The sequence below is a fragment of the Diceros bicornis genome, chromosome 36 (genome assembly GCF_020826845.1).
Source record: "Diceros bicornis minor isolate mBicDic1 chromosome 36, mDicBic1.mat.cur, whole genome shotgun sequence".
NCBI lineage: Eukaryota > Metazoa > Chordata > Mammalia > Perissodactyla > Rhinocerotidae > Diceros > Diceros bicornis.
In genome coordinates this window covers 21,346,706-21,363,723 of record NC_080775.1, presented here as the reverse complement: position 1 = coordinate 21,363,723, position 17,018 = coordinate 21,346,706, and the positions used below count along the sequence as shown (strand labels likewise).

At 36.6% G+C, this 17,018-nt stretch overlaps 1 protein-coding gene across 14 annotated transcripts in view; it reads right to left on the bottom strand.

Moving 5' to 3' along the window:
• MLLT10 (MLLT10 histone lysine methyltransferase DOT1L cofactor) overlaps positions 1-17,018 on the bottom strand; it is a 269,667-nt gene that overhangs the window by 94,169 nt on the left and 158,480 nt on the right. For all 14 annotated transcript variants that reach the window (XR_009216985.1, XM_058532542.1, XM_058532546.1 and 11 more), the window contains one exon: positions 14,784-14,879. Coding sequence is in view for 13 of the 14 variants with exons in the window: in XM_058532542.1 (XP_058388525.1) it covers positions 14,784-14,879 (96 nt within the window). In the remaining variant the exon portion in view is untranslated. The remainder of the gene's footprint in view (positions 1-14,783; positions 14,880-17,018) is intronic.

Sequence of the window (17,018 nt, the reverse complement as noted above, 5' to 3'; positions counted from 1 at the left end):
ACATCATATCCACCTTTCAACAAAAAATTACAAGGCATACTAAGAGGCAAATAGTCTGAAGAGAATGAACTAGCATCAGAAGCAGAGACAGATATGGCAGGACTGTTGGAATTATCAAACCAGAAACTTTTAAAACTGTGATTAATATGCTAAGGGCTTTGATGTAAAAAGTAGACAGCATGTAAGAACAGATGGGTGATGTAAGCAGAGAGAAGGAAATTCTAAGAAAGAATCAAAAAGGAATGCTTGAGATCAAAAACCACATAACAGAAATGGAGAATTCCTTTGATTTGCTCATTAGTAGATTGGGCAAGGCTGAAGAAAAAATTGAGAATTTTGAGTTTGAGGATACGAAAATAGAAACTTCCAAAAATGAAAAGAAAAGAGAAAAAAGACTGAAAAACACAGAACACATATCCAAGAACCATGGGACAACTACAAAAGGTCTAACATAGGTGTAATGGGAATACCAGAAAGAAAGGAACAGACAGAATATCCAGAGCAATAATAGCTAAAAATTTCCCCAATTAATATCAGAAACCAAGCCACAGATGTAGGAAGCTCAGAGAATTCCATGCAAGAGAAATGCCAAAAAAACTACACTTAGGCATATCATATTCAAACTGCAGAAAACTGAAGATAAAAAAAAAAAAATCCTGAAAAAAGCTGGAGGAGAAAAAAGTCTTACCTATAAAAGAGCAAAGATAAGAATTACATCTGACTTCTCCTCAGAAACATGCAAGCATGAAGAGAGTGACGTGAAATATTTACTGTTGAGAGAGAGGGAAAAAAAACAACCACCACCTAGAATTCTGTACGCTGTAAAATTATCCTTCAAAGTGAAAGACAAAGACTTTCTCTGACAAAGATTGAGGGAATTTGTTGCCAGTAGACCTGCCTTGCAAGAAATGTGAAAAGAAGTTCTTCAGAGAGAAGAAAAATGATACAGATCAGAAACATGAATTTACATAAAGAAAAGAAGAGCATCAGAGGATGAAGCAAGGAAGGTAAAATAAAAGCTTTTATTTTTCTTATTCTTAAATGATCTAAGTTTGTTTAAAATAATAACAGCAACAACGTATTTGATTAGTCTTATGCGCATATATGTTTATGCATGCTTATGTATAAGTAAAATGAATGAGAGCACTGACAGAAGAATGGAAGGGAGGAAATTAGAAATATTTTGTTAAAGTACTTGTACTACTATGAAGTGGTATAGTGTTAGTTGCAAGTGAATTTGAATTAGTTGTAACTATACATTGCAAACACTAGGACAACCACGAAAAAAATGTATAACTAATACGTTAAAAAGTGAGAGAAAATAGAATCATAAAATGCTCAATTAAAACTACAAAAGGTAGAAAACATGTGGAAGACAAAAACACAAAGACCAAGGGAAACCAATAGAAAACAGTAACAGATTTGGTAGATATTAACCAAACTGTATCAATAATCACCTTAAACATAAATGGTCTAAATGTACCAATTAAAAGACAGAAATTGTCAGAGTGAACCAAAAAATAAGGCTCAATGATAGGTTGTCTACAAGAAACCCACTTTAAACATAAAAATACGTATTGATTAAAAATCAATGGACAGAGAAAGATATACCATGCTAGCACTAATCAAAACAAACTGAGAATAGCTATATTAATTTCAGACAGAGCAGACTGCAGAGCAAGGAAAGTTTTCAGGGATAACCAGTGGCATTATATAACAGTAAAGGTGTTAATACCATAAGAAGACACAACAACTCTTAACGTGTATGTGCCTAAAACAGAGCATCAATATATGTGAGGCAAAAACTGACAGAACTACAAGGAGAACTACATGAATCCACTCTCATAGTTAGAGACTTGAACACCTCTCTATCAGCAATGAACAGATCCAGCAGGCAGAAAATCAGTAAGGACATACCCAAACTGAACAGCACCATTAATCAACTGGATATAATTGACATCTACAGACTATAGATACTTCTCAGGCTCACACGGAACATTCACCAAGATAGACCACATTTTGAGCCATAAAATGCACACAAATTTTAAAGAATAGAAATCATAATAATGTCTGCTCTCAGATCACAATGGAATCAAAACAGAAATCAATTACCAGAAAGATAGCTAGAAAACCCCAGAATGACTTGAGATTAAAAAGCACACTTCTATATAACACATAGGTCAAAGAAGAAATCTCCAGAGAAATTTTAAAATATTATTAACTAAATGACAATGAAAATACAATTTATCAAAATTTGTGGGATGTAGCAAAAGCAGTGCTTAGAGGGAATTTTATAGGCTTGAATGCATATACTAGAAAAGAAGAAAGACCCTAAATCGATAATCTAAGCTTCCTCTTTAGGAAACCAGAAACAAAAAGCAACATAAATCCAAATAAGCAGAAGCAAACAAATAAAAATTAAAGCAAAAACCAATGAAATGAAAACAGGAATCAACAGAGAAAAATAAACAGAATGAAAAGCTGGCTCTTTGAAAAGATAAACAAAATTAATAAACCTCTAACCAGGACAACCAAGAAAAAAAGAGATAACACAAATTACTAATATTGGAAATGAAAGAGGAGACATAACTACAGATCTCATGGACATTAAAATGATAATCAAGAAATATTATGAACAACTCTGTGCCCACAAATTTTTTTTTTTTTTTGGCTGGGAAAGATTTGCCCTGAGCTAACATCTGTTGCCAATCCCCCCCCCCTCTTTTTTTTTTGCTTCCTCCCCAAAGCCCCAGTACAGAATTCTTTTTTTTTTTTTTTTTGAGGAAGATGGGCCCTGTGCTAACATCTGTTGCCAATTTCCTCTTTTTTTCTTTTTTCTCCCCAAAGCCCCCAGTACATAGTTGTATATCCTAGTTGTAGGTCCTTCTAGTTCTTCTATGTGGGACGCCACCTCAACATGGCTTGATGAGTGGCGAGTAGGTCCGTGCCCAGGATCCAAACTGGCAAACACCAGTCCGCCAAAGCAGAATGTGCGAACTTAACCGCCACGTCACCAGGCCTGCCCAGAATTCTATATACTAGTTGTAAGTCCTTCTAGTTCTTCTCTGGGAGCCGCCACCACAGCATGGCTACTGATAGACAAGTGGTGTGGTTCTGCACCCAGGAACCAAACCTGGGCTGCTGAAGTGGAGCACCCTGAACTTTAACCATAGGCAATGAGGGCTGGCTCCCACAAATTTAATAACCTAGATGAAATGGACCAATTCCTTGAAAGACACAAGCTGCCAAAACTCACACATGAACAGACAACCTGAATAGGCCTATATCTATTAAAAAAACTGAATCAATAATTAATAGCCCCCCAAAACAGAAAGCACCAGGCCCAGATAGGTTCACTGGTAAATTCTACCAAAGATTTAAGGAAGAAATTATACTGCTTTCATACAATCTCTTTCAGGGGATATAAGCAGAGGGAATAATTCCTAACTCATTCTATGAGGACAGCATTACTCTAATACCAAAACAAACAAAGACATCACAAGAAAGAAAACTATAAAGAAGAAAAATAGAAACAAAAAAGAAAAAAAGAAACAACAAAAAAAGAAAGAAAACTACAGAACAATATCTCTCATGAAATAGATGCAAAAATCCTCTACAAAATATTAGCAAATTGAATCCAACCATGTATAAAAAGAATTATATGCCACAATCAAGTGGGATTTATCTCAGGAATGCAAGGCTGGGTCAACGTTCAAAAATCAATTAATGTAATCCATCACATCAACAAGGTAAAGAAGAAAAATCACACAACATATCAATAGATGCAGAAAAAGCGTCTGAGAAAGTCAAACACTCATTCACAATAAAAACTCTTAGTAAACTAGGAATAGAAGAACTTCCTCAACTTGATAAGGAATACGTAAAAAAAACTTATAGAGAAACTAGAAAGTTTCCCACAAATATCAGGAACAAGGCAAGAACATCTCCTTTCTCTCATAACTTCTTTTCAGCACCACGCTGGAAGTCCTAGCTTATGTAATAAGACAAGAAAAGGAATAAAATATACACTGATTCACAAGGAAGAAATTAAAGTCTTTTTTCCTAGATGACATGATCGTCTATGTAGAAAATCCAAAATTATTGACCAAAAAAACTCCTGGAACTAATAAGCAATTATAGCAAGGCTGAAGAATACAAGGTTTGTATACAAAAGAAAACTGCTTTCCTATATACCAGCAAGGAACAAGTGGAAGTTTGAAATTAAAAATACAATAATAATACCATTTACAATAGCATCATCAAAAATTAAACACAGGTTTAAATTTAACAGAATGTTTAATGTCTATATGAGGTAAACAACAAAACGATGAACAAAATCAAAGAAAACTAAATAAATGGAGAGATATTCCAACTTCATAGATAGGAAGATTTAATATCATCAAGATGTCAGTTCTTCCCAACTTGATCTACCAATGCAATACAATCTCAATCAAAATTCTAGCAAATTATTTTATGCATACTGACAAACTGATTCTAAAGTATATAAGAAAAGGCAAAAGACACAGAAAAGCCAACACAATACTGAAAGACAAGAATAAAGTTGGAGTACTGATATTACTCAATTTCAGACTTAGCATAAAGCTACAGTAATTAAGACTGCGTAGTACTGGCAAATGAATAGACAAATAGATCAATGGGAACAGAGAGAGAGCCCACAAATAGACCCACATAAATACAATCAACTGATCTTTAACAAAGGTGCAAAAGCAATACAAGGGAGCAAAGATATGCTTTTCAACATATGGTGCTAGAACTGAACATCCACATGCAAAAAAAAAGAATCTAGACACAGAACTTACACGCTTCACAAAAGTTAACTCAAAATGGATCATGGACCTAAACGTAAAACACAAAACTACAAAACTCCTAGAAGATAATGTAGGAGAAAACATGATAACCTTGGGTGTGGCAATGACTTTTTAGATACAACACCAAAGACACAATCCATGAAAGAAAGAATTGGTAAGGTGGACATCATTAAAATTAAAAACTGCTTTGTGAAAGACACTGTCAAGAAAACTAGAAGATAAACCACAGACTGGATGAAATATTTGCAAAAGACATATCTGATTTAAAAAAAAACCTGTTATCCAAAATATATAAAGAACTCTTAAAAGTCAACAATAAGAAAATAATCTGATTTTAACAGGGGCCAAAAACCTTAACAGACACCTCACCAAAAAGATATACAGACAGCAAATAAGTATAAGAAAAGATACTCCACAACGTTTGTCAGCAGGGAAACGCAAATTTAAACAACAATGAGATACTCCTACATACCTATTAGGATGGCCAATATCCAGAACACTGATAACACCAAATGCTGGTAAGGATGTATAGAAGAAGGAACTCTCATTCATTGCTGGCGGGAATGCAAAATGATTCAGCCACTTCGGAAACAGTTTCGCAGCAGCTTATAAAACTAAAGATACTCTTACCCTATGATCCAGCAATCACACTCCTTGGTATTTACCCAGAGGAACAGAAAAATTATGTCCACACAAAACCTGTACATGGATGTTTATAGCAACTTTATTCATAATTGTCCTAACTTGGAAGCAACCAAGATGTCCGTCTGTAGGTGAACGAATAAATAAACTGTGGTACATTCAGACAATGGAATATTATTCAGTCCTAGAAAGAAATCAGCCATCAAGCCTTGAAAAGACATGGAGGAATATTAAATGCATATTACCACATGAAAGAAGCCAGTCTGAACAGGCTACATACTGTATGATTCCAACTATATATGACATTCTGGAAAAGGCAAAACTATAAGAGACAATAAAAAGATTAGTGGTTGTCAGGGTTTAGGAGGAAGGAGGAATGAATAGGCAGAACACTGAGAATTTTTAGGGTACTAAAACTACTCTGTAGGATACTACAATGGTGGATACATGTCAATACACATGTGTTAAAACTCAGAATAGAATGTACAAAATCAAGAGTAAAATCCAACGTCAACTATGGACTTTAGGCAATAACCATGTGTCAAGGCAGATTCATAGATTTTTAACAAATGTACCACCACCCTGGTGTGGGATGCTAATAGTGCAGGAAGGTATATGTGTGTTGAGGACAGGGAGTATACAGGAAATCCCTGTACTTTCCACTGAATTTTGTTGTGAATCTAAAACCGGTCTAAAAAATAAAGTTTATTAACTTTTTAAAAAAGTGCCTATATTAGAAAAAAGAAAGGTCTCAAATTTCATCATCTTATACCTTAAGAAATCAGAAAAAGAAGAGTAAAAGAAACCCAAAGTAAGCAGTAGAAAGGAAAATATAAAATCAGAGCAGAAATCACTAAAACGCAAAACATCTTTGCAAATCTTCCACTACTTTGTACGTGGGATGCCGCCACAGCATGGCTGATGAGTGATTGTAGGCCTGCACCCAGGATCCAAACCCACAAACCCGGGTTGCCAAAGCTGAGTGTGCGGAACTTTAACCACTCGGCCACGGGGCCAGCCCCTAGAAATACATTTTTATACGTCAATCTGGTATCCTGCAACTTTGCTGAAAATTTCTTATTGTTTCTAGTAGCTTATTGATTCTATGGGATTTTCTTCATACACAGTCATGCCAACTATGAATAAGACAGTCTTATTTTATCCTTTCCAATCTGAATGCCTTTTATTTCTTATGATACCTGCTAGAACCGCCAGTGCAATGTTGTTAGCTCAGGGCTAATCTTCCTCACCAAAAAAAAAACAAATAAAATATACAAAAGACTGTAAGAGCATCAAAAAAATCAAATATTTAGGGATAAAGCTGAAAAAAAAAGTATAAAACCTGCACACTCAATGCTGAGATAAATTAAAGACTTAAATGATGAGATATACTGTGTTCATGGATCAGAAAACTCAATATTCTTAAGATATCAATTCTTCCCCAAAATGATCCGTAGATTAAATGCAGTTCCAATAAAAAATACTAGCAGTCTAGGGGCCAGCCCGGTGGCATAGTGGTTAGGTTCACATGCTCCACTTTGGTGGCCCGGGGTTTGCAGGTTCGGATCCCAGGCAAGGACTGAAACACTGCTTGTCAAGCCACGCTGTGGTGGCACCCCATATGGAGTGGAAGAAGATGGGCATGGATGTTAGCCCAGGGCCAATCTTCCTCAGCAAAAAGAGGAGGATTGGCAACAGATGTTGGCTCAGGGCTAATCTTCCTCACACACAAAAAAAAATTCTAGCAGTCTACTTCTACAACTTGACAATCTAATTCTAAAATCATATAAAAATGTAAGAATCTATAATAGCCAAAATGACTTTGAAGAACAAAGTTGAAGGATGGACCCTACCTGACCTAAAAGGTTCTTATAAAGCTAGAGTAATCAAGACAGTATGGTACTAAAGTAAAGGCAGACAAAGAGATCAATGAAAAAGAATAGAGTCCATAAATAAACCCATCTATACATATATATATGTGAAAAACAGGTCAACTGTTTTTCAACAAACAGGAGTAAAGGCAATTCGGTAGAGAAAGGACAGTCTGTTCCACAAATAGCTCTGGAAAAACTTGTTATCTATAATCAAGAAAGTGGACTTTGATGTATAACTTACATCACATGCAAAAATTACCTCAAAATGGATCATAGACCTAAATGTAAAACATAAAAATATAAAACTTCTGGAAGAAAACATAATGTTCAACACAATTTAGTGATTAAAGAAATGCAAATTAAAACCACAATGAGAAAACACTACAGACACACTAGAATGACTAAAATTAAAATGACTGATCATACCAAGTGTTGCAGAGAACGTAGAGGAACAGGAACTCTCACAGGCTGCTAGTAGTATTGTTAAATGGAACAATCACTTTGGAAAATAGTTTGACAGTGTCTTAAAAAATTAAGGATACACCTACCATGTGACCCAGCTACTCCACTAATTGGTATTTATGCAAGAGAAAATAAAGCATATGTCCATACAAAGATTTGTACAATAATGCTAGCAGCTTTATTTGTAATAACCCAAAACTGGAAACAACCTAAATGTTTGTCAATTATTGAATGGATAAACAAATTATGGTATGTCCATACAACAGAATAGAGATCAGCAATAAAAAGGAATGAATTATTAATACATACAACATGGATGAATCTCAAAATAATTATGCTATGTGAAAGAAGTCAGATAAAGTGTACATACTGTATGTTTCCACCTTTAACATTCTAGAAAATTCAAACTAATTTACAGTGACAGAGAGCAGAACAGTAGTTGCCTGGGCAAGGGTAAGGGTGGGAAGAGAAGGAGAAGGGGATTACACTGAGTCACAAGGAAACTTTTGCTAGTGATTGTGGTGATCGTTTCACAAATTTTCCACTTTAAATATGTGCAATTTATTCTACGTCAATTGTACCTCAAGAAAGCTTAACAGAAGGTCCAACGTATTGAACACAATAATCTTTTGAATATCTTTATTGTCATAAGATTATTATGTGTGTATTTCCTTAAAAACTAAGTTTACTACAAAAAAAATTTTTTAAGAGTTAGCATTCAAACATGTTCTGTTGCTGAACAATACAGAGGAAGAACAAAGGGAAGAGACTGTCATCTAGTAAAAACAGACGATAAACCTACACCTAGATTTCATTATAATTTTAAAGTTCTAACAGTTTATCTTTAAGGAAACATACTAGAAATTTAAAAATTAAACATTAAAACATTCAGTTAACCTATTTTACAGAAAAAAAATTTTGTTCTACAATCAAAAAGTGTTAAAAAAAAGAGTATAAAATTTAACAGCTAATTTAAAGGATACATTTAGAATTAGATCCTCATTTACCCTCTCCTAAAAATACTACAAGGACAAAAGACAGAAAAAAATCTAATCAATTATCTTTGGTACACAGAAAATCCTTTAAAAAAGAAAGACTGTACTTTATAAGTTATATCACTCCAAAATTTAAAAGACTAAAGATTGTGAGTTATTTACAATGAAGGTCAGAAACAACTACTAAGTCTTCTAATAATGATAAAAAGTAATGTGTTAAACAAAATATGACCTCTAATAAGGTATCAGGCTCAATTTTGTCACAAATTTGAAAATAGAATTTAACTGTGGCTTACACACATCCAGCAATTTTTTCATAAAAATAACACTGATGTCAAACAAATCTGCATAAGGTGAAGAGCTAAGACTTTTCCCCTTATCTTTCCTTGGCAATATCCCCTTCTACGAGTACTATGGAAAGAAGGAAACAGATTTGAAGCCCTCAGGAAGACTAAACTGAGGAAATCAGGGGAAGCAACCACACAGCCCTACAAACAACAGGGTGAGTCTCCTTTTCTGCTGTCTCAGCTTCTTCTATCATATCAAAGGATTCCCTGCATCAAGTCTCTGCAGGTATCTAATCCCATCTGTTCCATCTAATCCTCTTTTACCTAAAAACCTACATCTCCCAATGATAGATAGAAACAAGCTATGTTTTCCAGGAAAGACACATATCTATGGTCATTCTGGTAACAATCTTGATGATTAATATAAAATCCTACTTTGTTCCCAGCAACTTTTATATATCTATGTATCACCAGTGGTCCACTTCCATGGTTATCAAGGATTTATGTGAAGTATTATATGTACTCATAAATTATAGTTGTGGTATTTAAAAATTACAGTGATACCACATTAACGTGACATGGTATCAAGGTATTTACTTGTTGCTAGTTTCTAGTTTTAAAAATGTTTATAGTCAAAAAGGGTTAAAAGTTAGTCACAGAAATAGTGCAATCAAAAATTTAAGACCAGCAGAGTGAACTTTAAGTTAATAAAAAAATAAATGAAATGAGTTTTGTATTAAGGTATAAGAAATAGTGAAGCAAGGTTCAAAAATGTGCAATTAAAACTGGATATGTAATACAGCTATTTAACAGTTACAGCAGTGAATTAAAGTTCCCTGCAACTTTCTATTTAAATGTGCTCTACTAACATTAACCATGGGGTCTAAAAGGAGCCCAGAAGTTCAGAGTAAAACTCAGCCTTGCATTCCCTGACCTATCCCAATGCTTCCATCAACAGAAGGTAAAAAAAGAGGGTGGTGAACCTACAGTAAAATGACACTGTCCTCCTGAAAGGAATCTGTGACTCAAGTCTTCTACCATCCACACACAGGGGATCAAGAAGGAGCCCATACTGCCTATCACTTTCAAACACTCAAAGCCTCACCAGATTATTTGCCTTAAATCTAGCAGGATTAATTGGATTATGACTTTACCCCTGTTCAAATCAGTCACCAAAAGAAACCCCAGACTCCAGGTCAGTCCTCACCTGCCTCTTTCTCACTCAGCTATGAACATCTCCTATTTTGTCCACACCTCCTACTCCTCCTCAACAGCAGAAACCCTTCCACTGCACTCTCTGGAACACTATCATCAGGAAAAGCTGCTACAGAACTCAAATTTTTCTCTGAACATTCCGCTCAGACTCTTGCTCTAAGAAAATCCTAGATCACTCCTGAACATCCTGTTTACTCTGTAGCTATCTCAAGTAAATGATGGCTTCTTTATGCCCACAGCTCTGGTTTCAGTGGGTAGAGAGATGGAGTAGGTTTTCTTGCTCCTCAATGCTAATTCTAAACTACCCTCTCTCTAAAGCCCTCCAGGTATAAAATCTCCTGTCACCAGAACTTTCACTCACTAGGTCTCATTGTTACAGTGATTATCAATCCCTTAGGGCAGGATCTGGCAAAGTACAAGCCCTCCAGCCATCTGCCTGTTTTTGAACAGCTCTAGAGCTAAGAATGATTTTAATATTTTTAAATGGCTTAAAAAAATTCAAAAGAAGAATTTTTCATCACACGTGAAAATTATGTAAAATTCAAATTTCAGTCTCCATAATAAAGTTTTATGGGAATACTGCAGCATCCATTTGTTTACAAACTGTCTATGGATATTTCTGTGCTACAACGGCACAGAGTTGAGTACTAGACAGAGGCAGTATGGCCCACAAACCCCAAAATATTTACTTTCTCGCCCCTGACAGAAAAACTTTGCCAATCACTGCCTCAGCACCTACATTAATGTCACTCTCCAACACTACTCCCATCTTACTTCTCAGAGATTTCAATCTACAACTAGATGATTTTTTATAACCTCCAATCTCAGTTCCTATGTAGCCTCTCCTCCAACGATCTTATCTTCGGCCCCTCCACTCCTGCTCACATCCTAGACTCTAATATTACTAAGTATTTGTAACACTTCAATAATCTCTACTTCATGCATCCTACTTTCTGACTACCCCTCATATTTCCAATTCACTCTCGTACTACTCCAACAATCTACTCCAACAATCCTTTAATTCTGCCAGCAACTACAATTCATTACCATTAATTATTAGTGTCCTTCATCCTCTATTGTCTTCACTTCCCTATCTATGGAGTTTAAATATGATTCATCTTTATAATGCCCCTTGCTCTCAACTCCTCTACTGTACTCATATGGCAAAATAATAACCTGATTAAATCCCGCTCTGCGACCACACCCATATAGATGGACAAGACTGGAGAAAAATAAAAAGCTGGGCGAACTGGTCACACTTTAAATTCTTGACCAAGAACTTCAAGGGGAACACCATGTGGCTACCCAGCAATCATACAGCGTTTCCCTAGTAAATTTTCTTTCCCATTATTATAGTTAACTCTTTCATTCCTTTTTTTCTTTGCTCAAATCTCTTAACACGCCTCTCTCATCTGATAACTCTGTTCTCACTTCACTGAGAAAAAAGGAAGTTATCAGAAGAGATTTCCCACAAATTTCCCACCACCACATCTATCTATGCCCAGCGCATATTCCCTCATCTTTTGCCTTCCCTTTTGTTACTAAAGCCAACTTTTGTACTTGGCAGTAGACACATCCCTTCTCATATTCTTAAGGACATCAACCCAACGATTTTCCTCTGCCTTTTCTTTTTCTTTTTTGGTGAGGAAGACTGGCCCTGAGCTAATATCTGTTGCCAATCTTCCTCAATTTTTTCTATGTGGGATGCTGCCACAGCATGGCTTGATGAGCAGTGTGTAGGTCCACACCTGGGATCTGGGATGTGAACCAGCGAACCCCGGGACACGTAAGGGGAGCGCACGGACTTAACCACTATGCCACTGGGCCAGCCCTCCTCTGTCTTGTCTACCATTACTTCACCCTCTCTATTGGATCATTCCTACTAGCATACAAACATGCTATTACCTCTCTCATTTAAAAAATACCCTTTCTTATCTCCACTTCCCTGACCAATTATCACCCATTTCTCTGCTCCTTTTTATAGCAAAGCTCCTTAAAGCAATTACTTATACTCACTGCCTGACTTTTCTCTTATTTTCTCTCAAACCCATTCTTATCAACCATTTGCGTCCACCAGTACGTTAAAATTGCTCATCAAGGTCACTAATGATCACCATATGACTAAATACAAATATGGCTGGTCCTCATATTATTATATGACACAGTTAACTTACTTCCTCCTCTTTTCTTTAACTTGGCTTCCAGCATATCACATCCTCTTGGTTTTCTTCCAAACTCTAGCCTCTTCTCAGAGTCTTCTTTGCTGGTTGCACCTCTTCTCCCAGATCTTTCAACACTGGAGGCCCTAGGGCCTCCTAAGGCCTCTTCTCTCTACCTGCACTCATTCCTCTACTGGTGATTTCACCCAATCTCATGCCTTGAAATAGCTCTTTATGCATACAACTCCCAAATTTATATCTAAAGTCTTGACCTCTTTCCTGAAATGCCAGATTATGTATCCACCTGGCTAAGTAACCTTTCTACTTGGATGTGTAATAAATATATCAACCCTAACACAGGCAGAACAGCCCCCAAAGACATCCACATCCTAATCCCTGAAAACTGTGATATGCTATGTTACATGGCAAAAGGGACTTTGATAATATAATTAAGGTTACAGACTCTAAAACCGGGAAATTCTCCTAGATCTTCCAGGTAGGCCCACTCTAACCACATGAATCCTCAAAAGAAGAGAACTTTCTCTGGCCAGAAGCAGAAGAGATGCAGCAGAGAAGTCAGAGAGATTCTAAGTGTAGGAAGGATTCAAAATGCCATTGCTGGCGCCGAGATGGAGGGACATGTGCAAGGACTGAAGAAAGCCTCTAGAAGCCAACAGCGGACTGAGCTGACAGCCAGCAAGGAAATGGGCACCTCAGTCCTACAACCCCAAATCGAATCACCTGAATAAGCTTAGAAGCAGATTCTCCCAGATGAGAACCCAAGCCATCCAACACCTTGATTTCAGCTTTGAGAGATCCAGGGCAAAGGAACCAACTGAGCCCACCCAGGCTTTTGGCCTAGAGAATGGTGAGATAATAGGTTTATATTGTTTTAAACTGCTAAATTTGTGGTAATTTGTTCTGGCAGCAAAAGAACACTAATACCATATCCAAAACTGAATTCCTCATCTTCTCCTCAACCTAGCACACCCACAGTCTTTCCCACCTTTGTTGACAGCAATTCCATTCCTTCTAGTTATCTGGGCCTACACCCTTGGAACCATCTTTGGATCCTCTCTTTTCTCTTACACCTCTCATCTTATCTATAAGAAAGTTACGTGGGTTCTACTTTCAAACGTATTCAGAATGTGATCACTTCTCACCACCTCCACTGTTACCACCATCTCTCTCTACATTATTGCAATAACCTCCTAATGACCTGCCTGCTTTCATCCCTGACTCTCTACAGTCTACCCACAATGAAGCAGCCAGAGGTCCTTATAACACCTAAGTCACACCATGTTACATTTCAGTTCAGAACATTCCAGTGGCTCACTTTTCACTCAAACTAAAAACCAAAGTCCTTTCACTGGCTTATACAGCCCTACATGATTGGCTCCTTGCCCTGGCCTCCTTCCTACTGTACTCCCCATCTTGCTTACTCTGTCCCAACCACCTTTCCCTGTCTCCATCTGTTTTCATATTAACCATATGATAATAATCTTAATATTTAACATTTACTAAGTAATGCTTACTAAGAATCAGACATTGTTCTCATTGCTTTACATGTAATTATCTCATTCAATTCCAATAATTATTTCCCCCTACTTTACAGATGATAAAATTGAGTTACAAAGAGGTTAATTAACCTGTCTAAAAGCTCAGTCAGTAAGTGTGAAGCCAGAATTCAAAGTCATAGGGTGGGGGGCCGGCCCCACAGCTTAGCGGTTAAGTGCACGTGCTCCACTTCTGGCAGCCCAGGTTCGGATCCCGGGCACGCACTGAGGCACTGCTTGTCGGGTCATGCTGAGGCAGCATCCCACATACAGCAACTAGAAGGATGTGCAACTATGACATACAACTATGTACTGGGGCTTTGGGGAGAAAAAGGGGAAAAAAGGAGGAGGATTGGCAATAGATGTTAGCTCAGGGCTGGTCTTCCTCAAAAAAGGGGAGGATTGGCATGGATGTTAGCTCAGGGCTGATCTTCCTCACACACAAAAAATATATATATAAATCATCATTTAAAAAAAAAAAATCATAGGGTGGACAAATCCCACTCTACAGCCCAAATTCTTAATCTCAATGATGCCTCCCCACTTTTTATCCTTACTCAACATTCTTCAGAAACAAGTGTAGAATAAACAGAAGGTAGGATAAAGAACTAAGAAATGGGAATCCTAAAGTGCTTGTTGTAGGGTTAGAGAGGTGGGAAAAGTTAGAGGGAACCAGCACACTGGGAATGAAAATATTTCTTAAAGGTAAAAGTCAGCACATAACTAGTTATTATATAAAACAAAATATGGCGCTTAAAACTTACTTTTTCTGTAGTAACAGTCAAGGAAGGAACCAATGCAGGTGATGGTTCTGGTTGCTTCTTGTGTTTTTGTTTATGTTTGTCTTTTTCTTTATATTTCTAAAAATGAATAGAAGTAAAATCCAATTTAAATCATAACCCATATAAATACAATAAAGATGAGATTCTTTTATAATTGCTTAGTAATTCAAAACGATAATGAACACTTGCCAAAAAAAGCTTAAAAATCACTTCTAATCATAATCATATTATGTTATATATAAACAATACTAGGAATATATTATAGTATTACTACTTATATTACTCTATTTTAAAACATATAGTAATACTAATGAAGTTATTTTAAAGTGACTTTAGGGCCGGCCTGGTGGCTTAGCGGGTAAGTGCGTGCGCTCCGCTACTGGTGGCCCAGGTTTGGATCCTGGGCAGGCACCGAGGTACCACTTCTCCGGCCATGCTGAGGCCCATATACAGCAACTAGAAGGATGTGCAACTATGACATACAACTATCTACTGGGGCTTTGGGGAAGAAAAAAAGGAGGAGAACTGGCAATGGATGTTAGCTCAGAGCCGGTCTTCCTCAGCAAAAAGAGGAGGATTAGCACGGATGTTAGCTCAGGGCTGATCTCTCTCACAAAAATAATAATAATAATAAAGTGACTTTACCTCCCTTATCCTTGACCAACCTAAAATAACATAAATAACTGAAGTCTATAATTATTTGCTACATTTATATCTGGCAAACTACATATTTTTTTCTTGCTAAAAACACCAAATACTTTTTTGTACATTTTATAAACAGGACTTTAAAATTTACACAGCACTTTGACATGCACTATCACATCAGAACACTATCAGATTCTCCATCACCATGCATTAAATTCTATGGCCCACAAACTAAAAACCAGGGCACAGAAACTCAGGCAAGAAATTCTTTCCTAGGTTTATTCAGAGAACTACTGAATTAGTTATCTCTAACAAAAATAATTCAAAGTCATGGTGTTCTGCTTTGCTTTGAAGTACTAAAACTGATGAAATGGATATACGAAGGAATTCAATTAATAAATAAGAAATTAATTACATATTAGGAGCCCAACTTCATTTAATGTCAAAAAATGTTAACCAAATTTTTCTCAATTGTTTGAATCAGTAGGCAAGATCAGTATTAGGTGTGAAGTTTACTACCATTTAAAGAGTTAATTCAACCTATTTATTTCTCACAGTAGCTAAATTTAACCATTCAGAGCACTTACTCTGCTCAAGGCATGAACAATTAATATCACTGGCCCTGCCCTAAAAGAGATTACAGATCAGCAAAGCAAAAGGCATAAAAATTAAGGATAGATGTTTCACTATAATACCCAAGTACTGCCACTTTTTGCTTTTAATTTCTGATCTAAGTACATAAGACACTTCCTGACTGCAACGTTAATATTTTAGCAAAAGAAAACGTAAAATAACACAACAATAATTTTTATTCAGACTTTTTAGGAATCTTTCTTACTATAAAGTTATTTTAACTGTGGCAGATAATAATAGTGATCACCAAGGAATCATGCCTCCATTTCTTTACAATAGGTTGTCACTGCTCCTTCCATCACAAAACGTCCTCTTCTCCACTCCCACAAACCTGGGTTAGCCTTATGACTTGCTTTCACCAAGAGGATGTGGCAGAGGTGACATTGTGGAAGTTCAGGAGCCTAGAGCTTTAAGAAGTTTTGCATGGCTTCCACCTTGGCCCCCTTGGAACCCAGTCACCATGTAAAGAGTCAGTTTACACTCCCCTGATAGAGAAGCCAAGTAGAAAATGAGGCCCTATGGAGAAGAACTGAGGTACCCTAGCCTACAGCTAGCAGCATCTAGCCCCAGATACATGAATAAGACTATCTTGGACCACCCAGACAGCCACCAGCTGAATACAGCCTCATGAATAAACCAGCTGATACCACGAGGAAGAAAGATGAATTGTTCCTGCTGAGCCCTGTCTGTTATAAGGCACTAAAAGTTGTGGGGTGGTTTATCGAGCAATAGTAGATAACTGAAACCAAGACTAGAATTCACAATTGGGTCATGGGAGTTAAAGAAAGTACAAATTAAAAGTAACCCACATTATATATATATTTTTGTATACACCAAAATGGCAAATACAATCATACAATCTAATTTATAAATATGAGGTTCAAATGATCCTGGTCTATAAGTTCCTTATCAGTACTTTTCTCCCATGAAGATAATAAA